The sequence below is a fragment of the Zingiber officinale genome, chromosome 4B (genome assembly GCF_018446385.1).
Source record: "Zingiber officinale cultivar Zhangliang chromosome 4B, Zo_v1.1, whole genome shotgun sequence".
NCBI classification, from domain to species: domain Eukaryota; kingdom Viridiplantae; phylum Streptophyta; class Magnoliopsida; order Zingiberales; family Zingiberaceae; genus Zingiber; species Zingiber officinale.
In genome coordinates, this window is record NC_055993.1 from 135,649,328 (window position 1) to 135,674,969 (window position 25,642).

Here is a 25,642-nt window from a genome sequence, read left to right on the forward strand (position 1 = left end):
ACAAATGGGCGAGTTCAGATCCTCTATCCCTAAATTTGTATGTTCCTTTGTCTTTTTGTCGATCGGACGAATCAAATTATATCTCAAGGATATCTTGCACATCACGAGGATACTGTACATATCTTAAAAATGTCATGATATCTTGAGATGTAATCTGGTCCGTCCAATAGACAGGAGATAGAGGAATTTGGGGATATGAACTGCAAATGGGCCGGCTGAGCCGGACACAAGAGAACTCAAATTAGATGGAAACTGGCCATGGCTCCAGCAAAGCTTGGCGCTCCGGATGCAGAGCTCAGAGATGGCGAAGACCAATCGCCGGCTGCTGTCTTTGCAGTTCTTCTTAGCTTTCCTCTCGATCTCGTTTGCCGCTGGGTTCCAGTCCGATGAGTTAATGCAGGATGACGAGGAGTTCGGGCTCGAGGGCGGCCGACCAGCCGCCGATCCCCAGCTCTACATCCCTACCCAAACACCAGTCCGCCGAAGACCCGAACTTGATCTGCTAGCCGGATCCTCCGATTCGAAGTCGATCCAGTTCTCTCTGGAGCATGAGTTGGGAACCCCTGGGTTCTCGCCTGCTGGAACTTTTACGGCTCGCCTCAAGTCCTGGAGCCATGGAGGACAGGTATAGATGAGTTTTCACTTTCCCTTTGTTTTTTTTTTCTACGATGATCTACCGCTATTTAGTTTTAGTTTTTGATGATTCCTTTTCTGATCGGGTGGGGAAAAAATGTAATTTTTACCGATTAAGCGCTATAGTGAGAGTGTTGGCCTTTTACCATTCAAATTATTGCTTCTCTCAGTGATGTTGGATATGATTGCAGACTCTAACTAAGCTTAGGTTCTCGAGAAACGCACTGACAGAGGAAGAAAAGAAGGCTTTCAAGGTAATTTGCTTTCGAAGAAAATGTCTTTTTTTGTGCGACTGGAATTTAGATGAGTAATAGAATTGACGCTAAATTTAATTTGCTGCAGAAACTATTGAAAGAAGATGGCTACTATACGATCAGAGTGCCATCTAATGTGTTAGATCCTCCAGGAAGAGATTTTGTTGTTTCATCAGTCAGAGCTGTGAGTAAACAACCCGTTGATTTTCTAATCCTTCTGTTTAACTTCAAATTTTTTCCACGTGTTCTATTCGCTTTTTCATTCTAATTTGAACCTGAAAGGCCAATTAATGATTCTGAAAATTCAGTTTTGTTTCTTAAGCACCATATAGTAACAAGATAGTGTCAGATCTTTAGGTCCGGCTTTATACTATGAAATAGTAAAATAAAGTTCATTATAGAGGTATGCATGAATTACAAGTCAATGACATAAGAATAAGGTCCACACTAAATATATTTCATTAGCCGATTTTCTTTTATCTACTTAACATGTCTTCACTTTGCAGTAGTTTTATAAGAGCACCCACATCAGTTTCCCTATCACTATATATAAAATTTAGGATAAATAACTCACTTTATTAAATTTATACAATCATTTTTCACTGCACATTACATCAACTAGCCTAAAATTTCTATTATTTTCAATTTTTTATTATTTTCTTCTCTTTCTTCTATTTTTTTATTATTATATTTATGGAATGAGTGGAAGGAGAGAGATTGAAAAGAATGAGTGGAAGGAGAGAGATTAAAAAGAAATATTATTTTACTTTTATGGTAGAGGTTTCATTCCCTAAATTTAGAGAATCACTATTCATCAAATCTAAATTTAGGGAATAGATAGGGTAGCTGATGTAAATATTTTTTAGCTACCCTATCCAAAATTTAGGATATAATCTTTAGATAGGGTAATTGATGTGGATGCTCTAATTGTTGGTTCTAAATGTTTGGGTCAGATTATGTAAGCTTGTTTATACACACACACACACAAGAAATGTCTAGTTAGATTTTTTACCTTTCAACTCTTCCATGAGTTCAACTATGGTTACATGATTTTTCTTGAGATACCTAGTTGATGCTTTTGCAAGCTTGTAAATTTGTTTTAAGATAATTCTTTCATGGACTAGTTTAAGATATTATCCTCCAGATAATAATCAATAATGTTTTGGAATGTAAAACAAATTTACAATTTTTTATTTTATGTGCAACTTTATCAACATATTATCAATCTCTTTAAACCATACGGTGTTTTGCATGATTATGAAAATGGGCATCATGTATCTGTATTTCATAATATTCAAGATCATTTCCTGAAGGATATCATGTTGATTTTGATTGTGCTTAATAGCAATAGAAGTAGATGGATTTAGTTTTTACATGCAATTGGATGCCAATTGCTACTTCTCTAACTAGGTTTTTGTTTCAGAGGTGCATCCCTAGAGAGATTTTGGACGAGCATTTTATCATCCATGCGGTAATTACTATTTCTTTTGATTGGCATGTGTAATGATATCCAGTTATTTGTAAAAAAAACCTTCATGCATAGTTCCTTCCCATACGGCCATGTTACTTGAAAATTGTGTCTTGTGTTTATTTACATTCTTTGATAAGAAATTAGCTAAAATTCTTTGTTGCTCATACTTCAATTAATTTTTTTGGTTTATATCGAACTATGCATATATGCACTAAAAGGGTGTCTCAGTAGTGATGAGCTTCATCATTGTTACGTGACCTGCTATTATTTGAGTGATGGGAAATAGTTCTCTTTGCTTGCAAGTGTAGTCTTTCTGGAATTCTTGTTAGAGTCATCATGGTTCTTAAATATATGGTATTGTTTGGGAAGATTTAAGCTTGGGACCAACCAAAGTCTATAAACATCCATCCTATATTCCTATGTCATAAGAGTAAAAGAACTCAATTTGTTCTACATAGCTGTAAAATATTTGAACTTTAGAATATTTTTATGTGTATCCATAGTTGGTAAACTCGGTCCATCTCGATCTGGAACAACGTAGATGGAATGAGATTGACAGTGGCCGATTTGATTCCAGTCAATTTCTCAAACAAGTCCCTGATTTCCTCTTAAATGTTGATAAAAGACAATAATATTTTGGGGCAACTTGATGGAATTAGAGGAAAATTCAAAAGTTCAAATGACATATCTTTCTATTCATACAACTCATTATGGTTTTTAAAGGTGTTTTCCATTCATCACTAATTCTAGATTAGTTATACCCAAGGTTCAAATCTCGAGTCGCGCTGAGACCAATATTGTTCCGATGTATTGTGTTGTTGGCGAATTGGTGATTGAAGGAGGAAGGAGATGAAGAAAAAGAAAAAAATAAAACAACTTGTGTTCGATTTGAAATAGTATAGTTTTGACATTATCCTGTATGCACACAAGTTAACAAATAATAATAATATTATCTCGATTCATCTTGGTTATACCCAATACAAAAGTCATCGTGATTAACTCTTGTGCTCCAACTATCAACTTGTGCATGCCATAAAGTGTAGATATATATTCAACAGTGATCTTATTGATGACATGATTGACTAAAAAATGATTTTCCAGAGTTCTCTCTTTTAGGGGTCAGTAGTGCATGGACAAGACAAGAACTTATACTTTTCTAAAAAGTGTGCTTTGATTTGTATATTTAATTCAGCTCTTTCTTGCAACTCATGTGGTAGTGTGGGGATTTGGTAATTGAGAATCTGGAACAAGGAGTATGTGTTGAACTATGTCTAAAGGTGGTAAGTCATTGTGAAACTCTTCAAAAGTTATGTCTTGAAAGTCCCTTGAGGTTTCCTTAAGGTTAGCAAATGGGTTACTAGTGTCAACTTTAGTGTCCTGGCCACTAAAGCCAGCATCACTCTTAGATCCTTCTCTTCTTTCTCAAATTTTGATTGTGGTAGGAGGTGAAGGAACTGACTTAATGATTGAGTTGATTTTATTTGTGACTTGGATTTGGGCTCAATTAAAGTAGGTTTTGATATGGTTCACCGCCGGGGCAATGGTGCAGCGACAGGGTGCATTTTCAGTTTCCCTTCCTAGGCATCTAAGGATCGAGACCCAGCTTCGGCGAATTAACTGATGGGTTGATGCGTCACCCGCTGTGCTTCCCGATTTACCTAGTGGTAAGTGGAAAATTTACATGAGACCTGTCCAATCACCCCAAGATTACGGCATAGTCGGCATAAGCTGGATACAGGATACCTGGTGCTAACCACCACCACTAATATTCTGCCCACAATATGTTGTCTATGCAGGAACCCATTCAACATAAATCAGACATCTTCCTATGACTGAGAAATATTTGATTTACTCATGCAACTTTGTGACGATTTTGGGTGGTGTTCTAGTTGAGTTGTATTCTAGAAAGGGCCATTGTAGTAACAACATTTATGTAACTCTCATTATCTATTACAATTTTGCATGCTCGCTTTCTATATTTTGCAGTGGTTTAAAAAATATTAGTGTGGTTCTATGTCTCATTGTATCTAGCATTGTGATGAGATGCAAAGCACCATGTGAGATCCCATATTTTTTCTCATCTCCATTAGTTTAAGGATTCATAAGGTTTCAATCTCTTCATCACTCCCTTGACTTTCACAGCGATGTCTTCATGTTCAGGTGTTATGGCCAACACTATACGGGCCATTTTGACACTAGGTGACCTCCACCATGGCAAATAAAGCACTGGCACTAGGAATAAAGTTAGATTAATATTAGGAACCACTAGCCGCTTAAGGGTTTGAGTGTTGGGGATAGTTTTATGGCCTTCTCTAACTTTACAGTGCATAGGAGTTCTCATACTTACTTCGACATTCTATCACACTTAAAATTTATACTTAACTATGACTGACTATACAGTTGATCTCAAGGGCTTAAATAACACTGGAACATACTTTTTAGTTAGCTTTTCAATTGATCTCAAGCCCCCCCTCCCCTCCCCTGCTTTCAGGTAGGTGTACATCATATGCTCTAGAAGTAGCAGACGATTCTGCTGGATTCATGAGATTAAGAGGTACCACTTCTACCTTTCTCATATAGAGAGCCATAACTTGTAAATGTTTGTTTCCCAGGGCAAACAATACTTGCTCTTGGGTTCTTACTTGATTCATTAAGTTCAGTTGCATTACTGGTTCCTCTTCTCTTTCTATGTCAGGTGCCATTGATGTGTGCTAGTATCCAGAATTTGTACATAAGTGACGAAGTTGGTTTTAAAGTGGTATTAGGATAAATTAATATTCCATTCTAATCCTGCTAAAGTGTCAGAGTTGTATTCTTTGGGTTTAAGAAAGTGTATGTCTTTTGTGGTTAAGGCTTCAATCATATCTATAATAGATATTTTAAAATGATTATGCATGTGATTCATAGTTTTGCCTAAAAAGATGATATCTAATTGAAGATTATCTCCCTGGAATTGGCCATAGCCTTTGGCTTGGATATGAATTTGAATGTGTTTTACAAAGTCTCTTATGGTCATATTAAAGTTAGGATATAAGTATGTAATGCCTAAATTGGCATTCATGTCTACCTCTATAAGTCCAATGATAGCTTTTTTAGTATCGGAGAAACGAGTATAATGTAAGACTAATAAAACTTTTCCCACTAATTTGGCTCGAGTTAGTCCTCTTAGCCCCAAAATAATAAGTCCAAGATGAATATAATTGTGTTTTCTAAGATATAAAGCTTTGGCAGCCTCTTTTGTCATTAGTCCAAGTTTGACTTCTCCCCCATCGGGAAGATGAAGGACTTCTTGTCACGCCTATATACTGATGTTGAAAAGTTTAAAATTCCTTGACTATATAATTTTCTGGGATTTAAAGTGTTTAATTGTTCATTGGAGAAAATTGTAAGATCTTTATTACTTCCTCTAATCTGAGAGGTCCTAAAGTTGAAGTACTATTTCTTCTGGTTATAGCATCTAACTATAAAGAAGATGTATTTGCTTCCATAGACTTTACTGTTGGAAGGATCATTAAAACGTTCAGTTTTTGTGGGACTTATTTTGTTGATAAGTTAAAAATTTTGAAGTGACCGGTGGTGTCTTAGGAAGAGTTTTGCCTAAAGATAACTTGCTTAGATCTTTGTTAAGTTTAGCAAAAGCCTCCTTAAGTTCACTGGAATTTAGAAGTATGAGTTTCTAACTAGAGTAGTTTTGTTTCGATTAAAGTTAATCTATAATGAAGAGAAGTAATTAGTGCTATAATTGTATTATTTTGTTGTACCTGACTTTGATCTCCTTTTCCAGTAAGTTCAAGTTGACAATATTCGTCGTCTTTTGTAGTGAAGAATTATTTAGGGGGCGTTTGGTTCTTTTCTAGGAATAGGAATCGGAATGAGAATCATTGTATTGTGGAATGAGAATGGGTATGAGCATGGATATTACTCTTAAAAGCAATGTTTGGTTAGTTGCATATTTTCTATCGGAATAAATCAAAATTTCCTTTTTTACCCTTAAAGGAAAATAAGAGAAAAAATTAGATGTGAGAGAAAGATGAATGTGAGAGAAAAATATGATGAAAGAGAATGGTGAGAGAGAAAGTATGATGAGAAAGAATGAAGAGAGAGAAAGTATGATGAGAGAAAATGAGAAAAGTGAGTGTGATAGGAGAGAGCATGATGAGAGAAGATAAGAGAGAAAATATGATGTGAGAGAAAGTATGATGGGAGAGGATGAAGAGAGAGAAAATGTAATGAGAAAAAAATGAGGAGAGAGAGTATGATGAGAGAGAAAGTATGATGAGAAAAAAGATAACAGTGAGTGTGATGGGAGAGATTGAGGAGAGAGAAAGTATGATGAGAGAGAAAGTGTGTTGAGGAAAAAAGAGAAAAGAGAGTGTAATGGGAGAGATTGAGGAGAGAGAAAGTATGATGAGAAAAAAAGAAGGAAGAGAGTACGATGGAAGAGATTGAGGAGAGAGAAAGTATAATGAGAAAGAAAGTGTAATAAGAAAAAAAAAAGAGGAAAGAGAGTGTGATAGGAGAGATTAAGGAGAGAGAAAGTGTGCGATAAAATGATGAGAGAGAAAATATGATGAGAGAGAACAAGGAGAAAGAAGTGATATGAAAGAAAAAATAAATAAATATATTTTGATATTTGATATTAAGGGAGAAAATTTTAGTTTTAGGTCCAGAATATTTTTGGAATAAGGGAATATTTTGATTGATGAAAATAGGGTAATGACTCATTGAAGGAGAGGTATATGGGAATGAGTTATTACCCAATTTCAAGGATTCATTCCCTTATTTGTATTACTATTCCTATAATCCAAACATTAACAATGACACTCATTCTCATTCCTCACTCCTATTCCCCTAAACCAAACGCCCCCTTAGTATATTCTATAGCATCTTCATAATGTGTATTTTCATATTTCAATTTGTTTATTTATATTTCAATTCTTCTAATAAGTGGTGTAGCTTATCTAATTTTTCATAAAGTTGTGTTTTGTTGCTTACAATCAAGTCTTTTGATTGAAGTAGTAGTTGTTGAGTATCTGTTTGTGGAACATGTTTTAGTTGAGGTGCTAAGTTTCTTGAAGTTTTAGGTAGTCCAGATTCCGTAAGACTTCTGCTAACAATTTTTGTTGTTGTAAAGAAACGGTAAGTAAGTTTTCTACCTTGTGTTCTAAGAATTGGCAATGAGATTCAACAGATAGGCCAAGACTCAGAAGAATATCAGTTATAGAATTCAAGTGTGCTTAATTAGAATGTAACATATGCAACTATGAATCACATGCATAATCATTTTAAAATATCTGTTACATATATGATTAAAGCCTTAATCACGAAACGCATACATTTTCTTAAACCCAAAGAATACAATTCTGACACTTTAGCAGGATTAGAATGGAATATTAATTTACAAAATCCTGATACCACTTTAAAACAAACTTCGTCACTTATGTACAAAACAGAAACAACTAACTTTCAGTTAGATTTTCTGAATATCAGCCCACATCAATGACACCTAACATAGAAAGAGAAGAGGAACCAGTAATGCAACTGAACTTAATGAATCAAGTAAAAACCCAAGAGCAAGTATTGTTTGCCCTGGGAAATAGACATTTACAACTTATGGCTCTCTATATGAGAAAGGTAGAAGTGGTACCTCTAAATCTCATGAATCCAGCAGAATCGACTACTACTTCTAGACCATATGATGTACGCCTACTTGAAAGCACCATGAAAACAATGGATTATGGTCAAGGACATCAACCAAGAACATGGATTGTACCATATACTAATAATAACTCATTAGTTAGAACTATAGGAAAACTTAGACTACTAGAAATGACTTTTTTTAGTAAAGATGTTGTGTTACTGAATATGACCCTTAGTTATATGATATTTATTTAGAACAATAGATACTCTCGGTAAAAAGAGATTATAAAGCCAAACATGAAATGGGCATAGAAACCGGAGATGCTATGATCCGTGTAGGGAAAAATTACTTAGGAGATGTAGCTAGAGCAGCTTGGGAAGACTTTAAAACTCACTTTCCAGAAGAAGTGACTTGTATTGCCTCACAAGGTAATAATATTCTTAATTTTTGCTATGCAATTTATAGACTTTTAACTGCACGAGATGCTAACACTGAACTAGATATAGGCAAAAAGAAGCTATGAGAGATTTAGTGCAACTCCAATTATTTAATTGGAATTATATTAAACCTTTCTTGAACGACTTTCTAGCTCTTACAGCCGTATTAGGAAACTACCCTAACCCAGCTTTAGAGGAAAGACTTTTCAGTAAACTACCAGGAGAATTAGGTAAAGAAATCCATAAATCTTGAATAGACTTACAAGTTCTAGCATTATATGACAACGTTGATGTACGTATACAATATATCTTAACTACACTTAAGACCAAATGCACTTACATACAAATACAAAAACAACTTAAGAACCAAATATATGGGTTCTGTAGTCAAATCTACACACCGCAACAATATGGAAGTCAACAGAAACAAATAAGATACAAACAAAAACATCGGAATAGACTCCCAGCTCCTAAACCAAAACTTACTCCCAAAAAGATTTATTATATCAAGAAAAGCGAAGAAAGAAAGCCCTATTTAAGTAAATTATTTAAGTATGACGGTTTGAAACAGTCTTGGTAATAGGTTTCTGAAAACTCGTCTATGTCTTCATCAGGGCTGAAATCGAGTTTTCCTGTATGGAAATATAGGTTTTTTAGAGCAGGGTTTAGGTTTAGGACAGAGAGGTGGAAGAAGAAGTAGGGTTACAGGATTCAGCAGGAGGGGAGGGGTGTCACCACGCTTCCTAACGCTGACCTCGAAAGGGTAGGCGGACAAACAAAACAAAACAAACAAACAACAACCAAGCCTTTTCCCACTAGGTGGGGTCGGCTGTACGAATCCTTTTACGCCATTGAGCCCTATCTCCTATTATATCATCATCTATATTTAAATAAATTTTATCTTGTTTTATTGTTGCTAACCAAGTCTTTTTTGGTCGTCCTCTTCCTCGTTTGATATGCATGTTTATCATAGTTTCACATCACTTAACTGGAGCATTTATTGGTCGTCTAAGTATGTGTCCGTATCATCTTAAACGTGTCTCTCGGAGTTTGTCCTCAATAGATGCAACTCCGACTTTCTCTCTAATGCTCTCATTCCTTATTTTGTCCATCTTCATATGTCCACACATCCACCTTAACATCCTCATCCCTGCAACTCTCATCTTATGCTTATGTGTTCGAGTCATAGCCCAACATTCAGCTCTATATAACATAGCAGGTCTAACTACGGTTTTATAGAACTTATCTTTAAGTTTAAGAGGTACTTTACGGTCACATAAAACACCTGACGCTCCCTTCCATTTCACTCATCCTGCTTGTATTCTATGTAAGACATCTCTCTCAATCCCTCCATCATTTTGTAAAAATGATCCTAAATATTTAAATCTCTCGGTTCCGGGCAACTCGTCCTCTCCTATCTTAACAATTGTTTCATTACTTATAATATTGCTAAACTTAAATTCTATATATTCTGTCTTTAATCTACTAAGTTTAAAACCTTTCCCTTCTAGTGTTTCCCTCCAAGATTCTAGCTTAACATTTACTCCTTCATGTGTCTCATCTATCAAAATAATTTTTCATCTACAAACAACATGCACCACGGTACTGTGTCTTGAACGTGCGCAGTGAGTTCGTCCATAATTAGTGTAAAAAGATAGGGACTTAGGGCTGATCCTTGATGTAACCCTATCTTTATTGGAAATGCTTCAGTTACTCCGCCTGAAGTCTTTACTCTGGTCGTTACATCCTCATACATATCCTTAATTAGTTCAATATATGTTACGCTAACACCTCTCTTTTCTAAAATTCTCCATATAATTTCTCTTGGGACTCTATCATAAGTTTTTTCTAAGTCAATGAATACCATGTGTAGATCTTGTTTTTGCTCCCGATATTTTTCAATTAATTGTCTAAGAAGATGTATAGCTTCTATTGTCGACCTTCCAGGCATGAACCCAAATTGATTTTCTGTCACTGTGATCTCCTTCCTTAATCTTTTTTATATTACTTTTTCCCAAAGTTTCATAGTATGCCTCATTAGTTTAATACCCCTATAGTTTGCACAATTTTGTATTTCTCCCTTGTTCTTATATAAGGGAACTAGGGTAGGCAGACAAGATGGGAGAAATAATAGGAGTAGATAGGAAAACCGCGTAATCCTTAGTAAGTAAAAGAACACGGTTAGGGGAAACAAGGAAATTAAGACCAAGAATAAGAGGTATTGATTTATGAGGCATAGGTTGAGTCCAAAGTTGGGCTAAAGTAAGGGGAGAGCTAAAAACACCACAATTCGTATAAAAACGGATATGGACATTTTTTACGAATTTATGACAACTAAGTTGCTGGCCGTCAAATTGGGGTACTTAAGAGCGGAGTATTGGTTGTCTTAATTAAAGTAGAGGGGAGAAAAAATGTGAGTAAACTTTCGTCAATGGTGGAGGTAGTGGCTCCGTTATCCATAAAAACATGTAAAATAAGTTCATGGTCTTGGATATTCAGGGTACATTGTACGCGAATATCAATAGTGAGCCCAGTATTACAAATGCTTGGTGTTTGAATAAATACGAATTCAGGATTAATTGGTTCTTCCAGAATGAGGGGGACTTTTTTCCTTTGTCCGTATAAGGATCTTGTGTATTCGAGGAAGGGCTAGTGTCCGTATGGACAAGTGCTTTCTCTCAGAAGAGCAAGTTCTGTTTCTAATAGGTTTATTCTAGTTTCCAGGATAGAAGCCCGTGATTCTAACAAAGTATTTCTCGTGCTTCATTTAATTGTATGCTGATTTGAAAAAGAGCGCTAAGGCATAAATTACAACTTTGTTTCTTGCATAGTTTGCAAGTACCTCGTTGTAAAATGGAAGGGTAATAGCCGCAAGTAAAACAAGAGATATTATCGGACCCTTCTTTGAGAACCGAGTCATAAGAGCAAATTCATTGGTCAGAACGTAGATCAGTTAAGTTTTGAGGGATAAATTGGTGATACATAAGTGATAACGGTTGAAAGTCATGTAAAGTTGTCTCAAAAACGGGATCGGCTAGTGGATCCTCTTCTGAACTAGTCATATGTGGAATCTAAAAAAGAATTGATTAAAGAATAATCTTTTTGTAACGGAGTTGACATATCTTGAAGATCAAGTATAGATAGGATGGAGTAAATAGAATAAGTACTAGAAACATCTAATTGGACTTCTATTAAGTCAAAATTTGTATTGTCGACTACTTCAGCTTCTCGGCTGTACAAGCTTTTTCTATCTGGACAAGCAGATGATAGATGGTCAGGTTTATGACAAGTAAAGCAAGTAATAGTATTTGAGTAAGTTTTATTTGGTTTAAAGCATCGCACATGCTTTTCTTTATTTAAATAGGGCTTTCTTTCTTGGCTTTTCCTGATGTAATAAGTCTTTTTCGGAGTAAGTTTTGGTTTAGGAGCTGGGAGTCTATTCCAATGTTTTTGTTTGTATCATATTTGATTCTGTTGACTTCCATATTGTTGCAGTGTGTAGATTTGACTACAGAACTCATATTGTTGGTTCTTAAGTTGTTTTTGTATTTGTATGTAAGTGCATTTGGTCTTAAGTGTAGTTAAAATATGTTGTATATATACACCAATGTTGTCATATAATGTTGGAACTTGTAAATTTGTCAGGATTTATGGATTTCTTTGCCTAATTTTCCTGGTAGTTTTGAAAAGTCTTCCCCCTAGAGCTGAGTTACAATAGTTTCCTGATACGCCTATAAGAGCTAGAAACGTGTTCCAGAAGGGTTTAATATAATTCCAATTAAATAGTTGGAGTTGCTCTAAATCTCTCATAGCTTCTTTTTGCCTAATATTTAGTCCAGTGTTGGCATCTTGTGTAGTTAAAAGTCTATGAATTGCATAGCAAAAATTAAGAATATTATTGCCTTGTGAGGCAATACAAGCTACTTCTGGAAAGTGACTTTTAAAGTCTTCCCAAGCTGCTCTAGCTACATCTCCTAAGTAATTTTCCCCTACATGGATCATAGCATCTCCGGTTTCTATGTCCATTTCATGTTGGGCTTGATAATCTCTTTTTACTGAGGCTGTCATATAACTGAGGGTCACATTCAGTAACACAATATCTTTATTGAAAAAAGTCATTTCTGGTGGTCTACATTTTCCTACGGTTCTGACTAATGAGTTATTATTAGTATATGGTACAATCTGTGTTCTTGGTGGATGTCCTTGACCATAATCCATTGTTTTCATAGTGCTTTTAGGTAGACGTACATCATATGGTCTAGAAGTAGCAGACGATTCTGCTGGATTAATGAGATTAAGAGGTATCATTTCTACCTTTCTCATATAGAGAGCCATAAGTTGTAAATGTCTGTTCCCAGGGCAAACAATACTTGCTCTTAGGTTTTTACTTGATTCATTAAGTTCAGTTGCATTACTGGTTCCTCTTCTCTTTCTATGTCAGGTGTCATTGATGTGGGTCGATATCCAGAAAATCTAACTAAAAGTTGGTTGTTTCTGTTTTTGTACGTAAGTGACGAAGTTGGTTTTAAAGTGGTATCAGGATTTTGTAAATTAATATTCAATTCTAATCCTGCTAAAGTGTGGTTTAAGAAAGTGTATGCGTTTCGTGGTTAAGGCTTCGATCATATTTGTAACAGATATTTTAAAATGATTATGCATGTGATTCATAGTTTTGCCTAAAAAGATGATATCTAATTGAAGATTATCTCCCTAGAATTGGCCATAGCCTTTGGCTTGGATATGGATTTGAATGTGTTTTACAAAGTCTCTTATGGCCATATTAAAGTTAGGACATAAGTATGTAATGCCTAAATTGGCATTCATGTCTACCTCTATAAGTCCAATGATAGCTTTTTTAGTATCGGAGAAACGGGTATCATGTAAGACTAATAAAACTTTTCCTCCTAATTTGGCTCGAGTTAGTCCTCTTAGCCCAAAAACAATAAGTCCAAGATGAATATAAAGGATTCTATTGTTTTGCCTGACCAATCATCAAATGCATTTGGATTATTCGGTCCCCATAACTAGGAGTATTTGCCTTAACATGCTCAATGGCATTTCCTATATGTTACTTTGGCTTATGCCTATTATTTTATTCAGGTTTTTCTTTAAGCATGGAATGATTGTTATGATGCATTTTGCATAATGCTAGACTTGTATGTTCGTGATTATCCACTTTAGTTCTTTGGGTTTTAAGCTCATCCCTTATGTTATTATATAAAATTCAAGAAGCTTGCACACTAAATCTATATTTATAAAATAAAAATCATGATAAACTAGAAAACTAGCGATAGTTTGGTTTATGAGAAAACTACTTCGAGTTGGATTTTTTTGGTTTATGAGAAAACCTAGGTAAATGCTGAAAATTGACTAAACCAAAAAAAAATTAAATCTACTTCTTGTTGTATCTATAGTTTTCGATCAAGTAGAGTTATCTCCTTTGTCTTAATATTTGCAGAAAATCCCAATAAGAAGTGGTGGCCCACCTCTAGGCAACAAATTATTTTGTGGAACTTTATTGTTGACTCTGTCGTAGGGAATGACGGAATTAATTGTTACTAGAAAGGGGTTGTAGTGATTGACTACAAGCAGCAGTGGCGAGATCACTAAAGATGGAATGGCTCTAGTGGAGAAGGCTTAGACAGATGAGGTTTTGCACGATCACCATGCCTTTTCGGCAAGGCAAAAGGGATCAAATGTGCTACTGATTGAACTCGTGACATTTTGTATCAAACAAAAACTCATTCCTTGTGATGCAAATGCAAAAAAAAAAAAAAAAAAACTGTCAAAAAACTAGCATAAATGAGTGTGGTAGGCACTACTAGGTGGAGGAGCTGTGATTTTTTTTATTTTAATATTGGGGGATGGGGGTTGAGGGGTGAGGGGAGGGGATGAATCATTAAGAACGAAAGGTGAAAGGAAGAGCCAAACACTACTCATAAAAGATCTGTCAAAATAAATCTTACAAATTCTAAAAGTTTAAATATTGAATTCCTTATGTGTATTGAGTGAGATATTTTGGAATTGTCTGCTCAGTCATCAACTCTTCAAAGAGCAATCCAGAGCTGCATAGATTCAAGTTCTTGCACTAGTATTATATCTTTACTTTCATCATCATCAAGTGTCTTAGTTTTATTTTCTTTTTGGGATCTTTCTCTGGTTTATGTAACAAGTTGAACATAGGTAATCTTTATGCTCTACATATCAAAGGAAGTGCTAGAGTTATTAGATTAATGTAGATTTTAGTTATATTTGTTCTGTGCCTAGTCCCATATTGAGTGTTTTATTTATAGGGTATATTACATTGAGTCCTATTTATATTATATAATAGTTCTCTCTTAATGACTACAATCCAATGTTTCATCTTCTCAACTAATTTTATGCTTTATCATTTTAGCAAGTTGCATTTGCTTTTACAGGATGGTGTGAATATTTTGGCAGTGAATTATGGGTCAGCTGAAGCTTGTCAATATCCAAGATTACTCAGATATGTATGTTCTTCTAAATGGTTGTGGTGATGTTTAGTCACCTAAGTAGTTTAAGCAAGGCTTTAGATCTTCAATGCTAGTACATGTCTCAATCAAATCTATATAGCTATTTATCTGTTTTGAAACCAAGATAGATTGAGATGGACTGGAACACAATTGAGCCTATAGGTCCATATTAGTAATCTTGCCACTGGTTTATTTTCCTTAAGTTTGTTTACCTGCAAAACAAAGAGGATTTGTCATGGTAGTCAAATTGTGATCCAGGCCTTAGGATCTTAATATCTTATGATCTAAATGAGCTTAACATTCTAAAACTCAAGTAGGATATGTATTGGACTAGGATCTTACAAACCTACACTTGGATCCTATGTTTGCTTACTGTTTTAGACCTCGGTCCCAACTACAACTAGATAAAATTTATATATTCATCAATTAGACATTTTAAAGAACAATATTTTACTATAGTAATATTTTTTTCATGATAGATCATTTGAGAAAATTTTCAATTATAATTTAACTCCTAATTAGAAAGATCCTTTTAGTTCTTATTATTCGTCTTATAGAAGTTGTTGGGGTTGCAAGGTTGCAAATATAGTCCCACATTGAAAACACATGGGAAAGATCATGAGTTTATAAGAGAAAAGATATCTCCATTGGCATGAGACCTTTTGGGTAGAGCCCAAGAGCAAAATCATGAGAGCTTAGGCCCAAAGTGGACAATATCATGCAATTGTGGAGATATCTAAATTCTTATCGATCCTATAATTGATATCAAAACCCGGATTGCTAGAAGGTTTAACCGTCGATTGTGCACAAGAGCTATGGTCTGATTGAGCCATGTGGGTACAATATTGACCTCGAATAAAGAAAGTGGGGGCTCCTATGTTCGGATCAAGAGGACCAGACACCATGCAGGAAGTCCTAGCTGCGGCTAGGCAAGGAAGTCCTAGTAGGTCGGGTGGACCGAGGGGCAGGAAGATCTGGTGGGTCGAGGATCGGTCGTATGAAGCCTGTGGTCCTTTGTTTGAGGGGGGGATTGTTGGGGTTGCAAGGTTGCAAACATAGTCCCACATTAAAACACATGGGAAAGATCATGGGTTTATAAGAGAAAAGATATCTCCATTGGCATGAGGTATTTTGGGTAGAGCCAAGAGCAAAACCATGAGGGCTTAGGCTCAAAGTGGACAATATCATGCAATTGTGGAGATATCTAAATTCTTATCGATCCTACGGAAGTTTCTACTTGTTACACACACACACAAATGAGCATGTATATAAATCCAAAAAAACATGTACATATTTGAAACTATAGAAAAATTCACATTGGAAACTATCGTATCCAGCTTGCTTCAACCAGCAAAGTATAGAAAACACCATAGCTTGGCTCCATGCAGCAGCACCAACCAACCATAACACCACAGCAGCAGCAAAGCCTGCAGTAACGTATCAGAAACAAAATTAGAAGCAGCCGCAGCTGACCATATCTGGAACAAATCCAGTCCCAACCTCCTTTTATGCATCAGAAGCTAACCGCATAAACCAATAGTCCAGCTCCAGCCTCTTCCATCTTTTTATATTATATGTACAACATGCAAATAAGTAATCAAAATCATCCTTACGTCATTGATACTTCACCATTCTATACCTGATCGACATTTTATTCTCTTATAGTAATCAAACTGAGAATTTTATTATATTTTTCTTATATTTATTAACTGGATAATTTTATTTATGCTTCATGATACTGAAACAATAGTATTCAAAACATTCATACTGACATAATATAATGAAAGTTAATACTTATTAGAAGTCAAATAAATTTCTAGAACATCTTACATTAATTGTTGGATTGTATGATCCCATGCTCCAATCTTGTGGACCTCTTACCATTTATAGTTAGGATATTGATCGTTGCAACCTTGGATTTTATATCTAACTTGTATAAAACTTTATCTGCAGGTTATACTCAACAAGGTTAGCTAAGTAGCTTATTTTGCAGCAAACTCTCATTCTGATGATAACTTGTTAATTGAAACCCCTACGATGGCCATGCTAGTCCTATTGGGCAGATGGAGAGGTGTCAGGTGTTATGAGAAAAGAATGATGCGTAATTGATCATCATGCATTCTAGTATTTAATTTGTAGGGTTGGAAATTGATTTTAAGTTTTTTAATGCCACATCATAAGTGGATCCAAAGACTTGGTATCCCATTGGGCAGATTGAGAAATGTCAGGTGTTACGAGAAAAGAATGATGCGTAATTGATCATCATGCATTCTAGTCTTTAATTTGTAGGGTTGGAAATTGATTTTAAGTTTTTTAATGCCACATCATATGTGGATCCAAAGACTTGGTACCACAATTGCTATGCAACATATGATTGAATGATTTGAACCGGTGCCATTAATATACGAGACATACTACTCTGGGGATAGCATAGTCATGACTTTAGTGTACAGATGTGAAGAGTGTTTGCTCTGGTTAGATTGATCCTCGTGTGCCCTATTCATTAGATATGCCTGTAGATGATTTATGAGAGATAAAAGAAGCTAGACAATCTAATCTGCAACAAAACAACTGAAGAAAGGCCAGTTTTGTCCATTGAAGCCTTGTTCAATGGGGATATGAAACTAGCCATTGGATATGTTTGGATTGAGACACATTGAGACCTTGACTAGTTCTGATCAAGGTGATCAAAACAAATTCTAGCTTATTGGAGATAGCAATTGAGGGGCAGGTTATGTAGAAGGATCTTTATACGATTTCCCACCTGGTATATTTTTGTTTTGACCAAGATTCTCCAATTCCTAATTTAACTAAGACTCCTTATAGTGACCAGTATGGCTTATCTCCATCAGCTAAATTAAAATGTGCTTTTAGTAATTATATTTCCAATGCATTTTATTGGTCTGTGGTAAGAAATATGTTAGAACAGTTTATCATTGAGCTGAATTTTGCTCTTCACTTAGAATGGGGAATAAAGCAGGATCACAAGTAGTGGAAGGTTCTTGTCCAATCATTAGTTGGTACTCGGATTACACTTAGTTTAGTGAAAACTCAAATTCAACCTGTGAGAAGGTTCATATTCTTTCATGTTTACCTCAGTTACAATTTGCCTAGTTGCTATCCATGTGTTGCCTATTACCTACTATAATACATTTCATGTGTGATTTGTGTTGTTGCTCTCAAATTGTCACCACATAACATCTAAGGATATGTTTATTTGCATAAAAAGAAGTCATTCAGCAGATGGGCAATATTTTTGTGACGATTTCAAGTTCCTCTCCTCCATTTACCTATTCAGAAACCACTAAGGAAGATATTTTGAGCCCCTTCCATAGAATCAGCATTTACCCACTACGTTTTCACTCGAGATCCAAAATAGTTATGAAAACTGGACTGGACCAGCCAATTTGATGGGATATGTAATCAACATGTTTAGCAAACCATTAGAACCAATTAGTTCGGTAAAAGCCAGACCAGTTTTGTTATTCTCCAAAATGTTCCCAAATATGCATTTGTGTACGAGTAAAGATTTTTTTCTATAATCTTGATATAGTGACTATTAACAGGGAAACTTTCTGTGGGTATAGCATCGATGATTGAAGGGGAAGGGGAGAGCATTAGCGATGACAACAATATGTGGGAGGGAGTTGGCGGTGTTGACGAGATCTGGAAGGGTAGGAGTCGGAGTTCCTTGACCTCGGCTACAATGAAAAGCTTATCCTTATTGGCAACTTTGAGAGGGACATGGTGAAAGTGCAATGTGAGGCTTGGGCACTGCTGTAATTGTCTATAATCAGAGGCAAAAGTTGGCAGATTGAGGAGGCTGCATGGGCTGATTCTGGGAAACTGAGGGCTGTGATTCTTTACAGGTGAATAAGGGCGAGGACGAAATCAACAAGGAAGAGGAAGACAAGGGTGTCACGGTTATTTCATTTCTTCTTACCCGTTTGTCTCTTTTCTCTTCTCCTTGCCTAGGTAAACATTATTGTCTTTCCTTTCTCCACCTTGTCTTCCTTCCCTTTCCTTCTCTTGTTTCCTCTTCCTTCCACTTCCTTCCTCCGGGGTAAATAGAGTCTAAATGATATGGGGGTACATAAATGATGCACATGCAATCCTCATTAAACAAATATGTTCTTAAAAATCATAACTTAAACTATCACACCATGTCTTAGGTCCATGTACTTGTAGATATTGCTCACGTGTAATGTTAATGCCACAGTTATAAAACTAGCGAACACCTCTCTGCAGGTAACACAACAATGCTCGAAAGTTCAGAGTAGCCAACTTGATTTCCTCAACTAAAATTGGAGGCACAATAAGGAAAATCAACAAGGAAATGTTGAGTAGGAAGGCAAGTATCATGTGGATGCATTAATCCTTATCTGCCACTAACGGAGTGGCATGCGGTGCCTGTTCCATCATCATAACTCTTAACCATGATACTGCTGCATTTAATACTCTATGCTCATTAGCTAGTAATCACTGTAGTATCAGGACGGATGCTCTTAGTCTTCAGTACAACTTAGAGCTAAACAATTGATCCGTACAAGATAATCACTGATTCTAGGCGTGATAATGATTCAAATAGGAAAGCTATTTTCTTTAAATTCAATGGTGGAATCAATCAAAGCCATTGTCGGCAGATATGAATGTTTGGCCAATGCCCTTTTCCAAGTATTTTCTCCAAGAATTGAGTTAGCTGACCCAAGACCTGACCTGCTAAGCTAGGTCTTTCTTTGGTCTCTCTCTTCTTCCTGACGAGTTGTCCATGTGACCTAACCTACTCTCCTTGTGAGCTAACCTACTCGCACTCCTTTTTTTGAAATCATTCTCAGATCCAAGAAATGAAGTAGGCTAGACCTTGATCAAGAACAAATCCCTTTGTCTCTAAGGAAAGAACTAACTTTGCTCAATCAAAAGGCAGAAACCTTCTACACAACATTCATGAGTTTAGAATGAAAAATGAAGAGTACCCCTCTTTTATCTTCCCTGAAACTTTCATTTTGTGGTTGATAAAGACCCACCCCTTGTTTAAGTCAGACAGAGTCTCTGTCTGTCTGGATACCTAGATTAATAAAAAATAAATACATAAAAAGAGTCTTCTCTGAGTGGTGATATGGCCTCAATTGATCAGGCGTGCTTTATAACCAGTGACAAATTCCTAGGAAGGCAAGTGTATTGACCTAAGGAGGGACTTGATGCAACATAGAGGCACACTTATGACTTTCTCCTCATCTGATCAGCTGGTGCGGCTTCATACTGAGACTTTGGATAGTTTAGGATTGCCAGTGGCTCTTGACTATATTCATGCCCTATTTCATGCATATAGTGATTTCTTTAGGAGTAAGATGCAGATGGAATTCAAGGATAATATAGGTCATACGGGAATTGGAGGATAGTAGATAATTTTGCTAACTTGACTTGAACCATATAACATGACATAGCATGTATATCTTGAAAGATGATAGATTAGCAACCTGTAGTGAGTTTGAATCTCCAACACATGTTAAAAACTTATTCATGACATTATAACAACAATATTTACACAAATGTGTCCAATGGAGATTTCTAGACACCAGGAATGAAATCTCGAGCCGTGTCGTTCAAAACAGGCCGTTTTTACCGTTCCGACACCGGCACAACATGCACAACAATTTTGCATGTGTCATGCATGCGCAACAGATGGAAGAAGGAATCAAGATGAAGAATTATTCGGAAGGAAGGCGACGATGAGGGAGTGGCGAGGCGGTGGCGGCGACAGGCGAGAGGGAGAAGTGGAATCGCGATGAGAGCGGCGGGGAAGAAGCGGAATCGCGATGAGAGAAAAAGTTGGATTTTATTAAATTGTTAAATTTAAAAGGGCAGCCCAGTGCACGAAACTCCCATCATGAGGGGTCCTGTTGTACGCAACCTTACCGTTACGCCAAAGCTCCCCTTCTAAATTGTTAAATTATATATAGAATTTCTAATTAATTATCATATAAATTATAATTATATATTATATAAATTTAAAATTAATTAAATAAATTGTTAATTAATTAATATAATTATAATATATAATTTTATTATTTTTATTTAAAATATAAAAAATAATATATATTTATATAATTTAAAATAATTTTAAAATCAAATTTTAAATTATTTTTATAAATTAAAAATAGATTAAAATTTTATAAAAAATTTTAAAAGTTTATAAATACTTTTTGAATTTTATAAATATTTTTTAAAAAATTAATTATTAAAAAAATAAAAAATATATAATTATTCAAATAAATTTGATTTTAGAATGCAATATATATATATATAAACTATAATATTTAATATATATTATATAAATCAATACTTAAATTAATAAGTAAATAATTTATATATATAAATTAGGATTAATTTATATAATTATTATAGATGATAATATTTTTTTCTAAGAATTAATTTGATTTGAGATTTGGAACCATAAATATTAACATACTTAGCTTTCTATTTTTAGATTCTTACTTCCTAAGCATATGAAATATATATTTTTATTAGAAGTTTTATAAGGCCAAGTTATACTAAATTAATATACAACTTATTCTTAAATTATATATATATATCGAAACCGTATCGGCATGGCACGATACCGAAATTGTATCGTTCTGGTTTGGAATCGAAACCTCGGCACAGGTCGAGATTTCAAACCTTGCTAGACACAATGAAATTTAAATGAGCATACAAAAGAAGCATCAAGGCAAATCGAGGTTTTATGTTAGGTCTGGCTCTATCATAATCATTCAAAACAAACATTTGGAGTTTATCGTGGTTTAATCATCTTGACTGTCCATTTGTCAAGTTATACACATCTTCATACCCAAATGCTAGATCAGATTTACATCATAGCTACAACCTCTCTACCCAGTACACAGTTGACTGCTGCTGGTAGCCATTTTGTAGCTCTGTCTTCCATTGAGCTATGGTGCTTACCCTCTCACAAAAGACAGGCAAGAAGGGAATCAGAAAGGAAAATCCATAGTATCAAGCCTCTGTCAATGTAAAACCCATTTCAAATTGGTTAAGCAGAACCAATGCCTAAGACTGATGGTTCGAGCTCAGTTTAGGTTGAATTCTTACTATTTTTATCCCTGTTTGAGTTCAGAGCAAACTCTAAATCCTCCCATGAAAACCTAATTAAGACCCAAATTGGGCACAAGTTAATCCAATTTAGGTCAAATTCAACTAAAATTCAGGCCAGTTAGATTCAATTAAACTGAGTAAAATCTAACTTACATTAGATATAATAACAATGCAAACCATTTATGGTAGTAGTTTTTAAAATTTTTAAAATTTACTCATTCTTATTCTCTCTTTTATTTTCTTTTCTTTCTTTCTTTCTTTCTTTCTTTTGTTTTTTAATAATTCTTCATCTCTTCCATTCTTGTCAGTGATTGTGCTGGGATTTTATCCTAAGGGGGAAGAGGGAGAAAGAGAAGAAGATAAACAAAGGAGTGAGAAGGAGAAAGAAAGAGAGGGAAGGAAGAAAGAGGAAGAGAGTGGAGGTCGTTGGTGCTGAAGCCATTGTCAATGATAATGTTGTTGTCATTGACATTTGTACTACCTAAGGAAAGAGTGAGGAAGAAGAAAGAGAGAGGGAAGAAAAAAGAGGGAGAGAGAGGAGGGTATCAGTGATGGCAGTGGCACCGCCCTAGGGAAGGGAGATATAGGAACAGAAAATGAGGGATGAAAAAGAGGGAGAGGAGAGAGGTGGGGATCAATGGTTGCCAGCTTAGGATGGAGTAGGGTGGAGGAAGGGAGGGTAAGAAGAAAGAAGAAGAGAGAATAAAAGAGAGAGGAACAAAGAAACAAAGGAGAGGGAGAAAGGTAGGAGTGAGGAAGAAAGGAAAACTTTGGGTGTCCTTTGGGAAATTTCCAACTTCAAGTGCATCTTTGAGAATTTACCTTCATGATTGGAACAAAGAATACTTGTGTTAGACTGTAATTTGTGACATAGTGAATGTATGATTTAGGTAGTTTTTCCTACATAAAATGGGGAATAAATATAATTAGTGTGAAGGTGAGCTTTTTCATAGGTGAGCAAATTATACACAACCTGTTAATGTGTAACACATGATATAGAGTACACCTTTTTCTATGGATGTTAATTCCACATGACGATAACGATAATGGTAAAGATCCATGGCTTCCTTCCTATCAATTGTCATAGCAAAGTTAAATAGGATCTTTGTTCTACTTTTTTGGAAAAAAGAACTTTATAGAGCTCATGCTTGCAAGTAATCTGATTTGAGATAACTAGAAAATGACTATTGAAAAGATTATTGAGGAATTTAATAAGAAGATTATTTTCATTCTGTTGGTGATGATAAAATGATATTTGCATGCATCTCTTCTCATTTTCAGCCTGCAAAGTGGTCTTTCACATCATATACAGTTATGAAGATCAGCGAGCAAGCTCCAAGGTACTAGACCTTGTCCAACTATTCTTGGAGTATGCATGCATAATGTCTTTGTACAATGCACTGATACTAAAACTTTACAAGTATATGTTTTGATTTAATGGAAAGTTTCAATTAGTTAACTAATATACTGCATTGTTAATAAATATCAAATTTTATTCTCTAATACTTGCAGAACTCCTACATTTGCTGAAAAATTGCTTGCTGTGGAGGAGGGAGTTGGTGAAGGTGTAAAGCCTCCTGAAAAAACTTTCTGGGCTAAATATGTAAGATACCTTTTGGTTTTTCTTCATATGCAGCTAGGCTTTATCTGGACATTCAAGTCTGTTTATGTTTTTCAATTAGCATAAAGTGCAATTCGTGATCAACTTAATTAAAGCTGCCTAACAGTGAATCCTTTTCATCAACAGTGGATGTATTTAGTTCCTCTGGTCTTCATTGTGCTGAATGCCATGACTCAAGCCATGAGCATGCCACCGGAAGAGGGGGCTGCTGGGCAAGCTGCACAGCTGGCACCAAGTGCTAATGTTAGAAGAAGATGAAAAGATTTAGGTCCACAAATTAATCCTGGTACCTCATTATTTCTTTTCTTTTGCGTCGTACATAGTGCAAGTCCCATGTTTTACCTGCCTTTTTTTTTAAATGGATACAACAATCAAATCTTCTCCTACTAGATGAGGTCGGTTATATGGATCATTTTATGTCATTGATCTCTATCTCCTACTAGATTATCATCTATATTTAAATAAATTTTATCTTGTTTTATTGTTTCTAACCCAGTCTTTTTATAGTTTCATATTACCTCAATGTAGTATTTATTGGCCGCCTAAGTACATGCTTGTATCATCTTAAACGTGTCTCTCGGAGTTTTCGCTCAATAGATGCAACTCTGGCTTTCTCTTAGAGTTTTTATTTTTTAAATGGATGTGATTTAAAATTTTCCATATCGTTACTTTAGAGGAGAGCATGCAAAATTGCTTTGAAGTATTCTTCTGCTCTTTACTTGAGAAAGACTTGATGGGGGCAAATTCTTTTATCCCTTATGTCTTTAGGGAGAGGGAGAGGGAGTTAACAGCCTACTTCTCATCGTAAGTGAACAAGCCCTAATGGTTTTTTTTTTCCTTTCTTTCCAAAGAAATGTGAGAGCATCCATCGCTTGGCGTAACCTACTAAATTTTGTACTCTGCTAAAACTTTCTTTTTTATTTTACTTTCCATAGCTTTAATTCCAAAGAAGGGGAGCCTTGGCGCAACGGTAAAGTTGTTGTCATGTGACCAAAAGGTCACGGGTTCGAATCCTAGAAACAGCCTCTTGCAAAAAGCAGGGTAAGACTGCGTACAATGGATCCTTCCCGGGGACCTCGCATGGCGAGAGCTTCGTGCATCGGGCTGCCCTTTTATAGCTTTAATTCGATCAACATTTTACTTTATTTTTATTTCAGGAATATGAATGAGAAAGCTGGTGCATTCCTCTTTCACAATCTAAAGTGCAAGCAATGCGGTTCTTGTTTGTATGCTTCAAGCTTTTTGGTCCCGACGCCAAAATCATGAAACTGATGATTGATCTGACATCAAACATTGTTGCCTCCTTTTCTACACGATTCAAATGCTCGATTCTCATTTATAAAATTATTCGGTAGAATTTCATTCAGATGTTCCACTTGCAATCCACAATGTATTTGGTTTAGTCGCATTATTTACTCAGGTTGGTGTTGAATACAGAATGTTTACTTCACAAGGATTGAACTCATTTGGTGGTTGAACATGACAATAATGCGTCATGTTTTGCCAGCCTCTGTAAACCTGGTAGATGTACTTGAGCAATGTCCATATGCACAGAAGTTAAACTTCTCGATCGATAGATTGATTGGCTGAATTTCTCTTGTTTATTAGTTTTATATTGAAGTGTGTCTAAAAATTAAGGCAAACCTGTGCCCTTTGCCTCTTTAAGTAATTTTTTTTTTGTATCTCGTGCCGAGCTTACTTGGTAGCCTTCCTAAACGTTGAAATCAGAAATAAAATGGTTAAATACTGGATCTAACCAAACAGATCAGAAGAGTTTCAAATGGAAATAAACTGTACTCAACAATTAGATATGTAAACTAGTTAAGTTTTGTGGTGTTCTATTTTGTTTGATAGGGTATAGCTAAGTTATGTTTAAAATGAATATGTTGTTGAAATGGTTGAGTTTGGTTTAATCTTTAGATGTGTTATCGAAGTCTCAATTTATGTTTGTTTGATTTAAGTTTGGTTTGATCTTTAGATG

At 35.4% G+C, this 25,642-nt stretch overlaps 1 protein-coding gene across 2 annotated transcripts; it reads left to right on the forward strand.

The window, feature by feature from the left end:
* The first annotated feature begins 223 nt into the window (after positions 1-223).
* Positions 224-25,252, forward strand: LOC121976908 (ER membrane protein complex subunit 10-like). 2 transcript variants are annotated; one of them, XM_042529315.1, is made up of 9 exons: positions 224-625; positions 825-887; positions 976-1,071; positions 2,311-2,358; positions 14,856-14,927; positions 23,322-23,380; positions 23,553-23,643; positions 23,788-23,947; positions 24,819-25,252. In XM_042529315.1, the coding sequence occupies exons 1-8, from the start codon at positions 287-289 to the stop codon at positions 23,917-23,919; spliced, it is 900 nt and encodes a 299-aa protein (XP_042385249.1). In that variant the 5' UTR covers positions 224-286; the 3' UTR covers positions 23,920-23,947; positions 24,819-25,252. The 2 variants fall into 2 exon arrangements, with proteins under 2 accessions (XP_042385249.1, XP_042385250.1); XM_042529316.1 differs by having other exon boundaries at positions 23,788-23,929.
* Positions 25,253-25,642: the final 390 nt, after the last annotated feature.

Excerpts from the sequence above, each read along its gene's own strand:
- LOC121976908 (XM_042529315.1), top strand. The coding sequence starts at position 287 with ATGCAGAGCTCAGAGATGGCGAAGACCAATCGCCGGCTGCTGTCTTTG. Across the intron at positions 1,072-2,310 it reads TTGTTTCATCAGTCAGAGCT|AGGTGCATCCCTAGAGAGAT; the intron begins GTGAGTAAACAA and ends TTTTTGTTTCAG. Across the intron at positions 23,381-23,552 it reads ATCAGCGAGCAAGCTCCAAG|AACTCCTACATTTGCTGAAA; the intron begins GTACTAGACCTT and ends TAATACTTGCAG.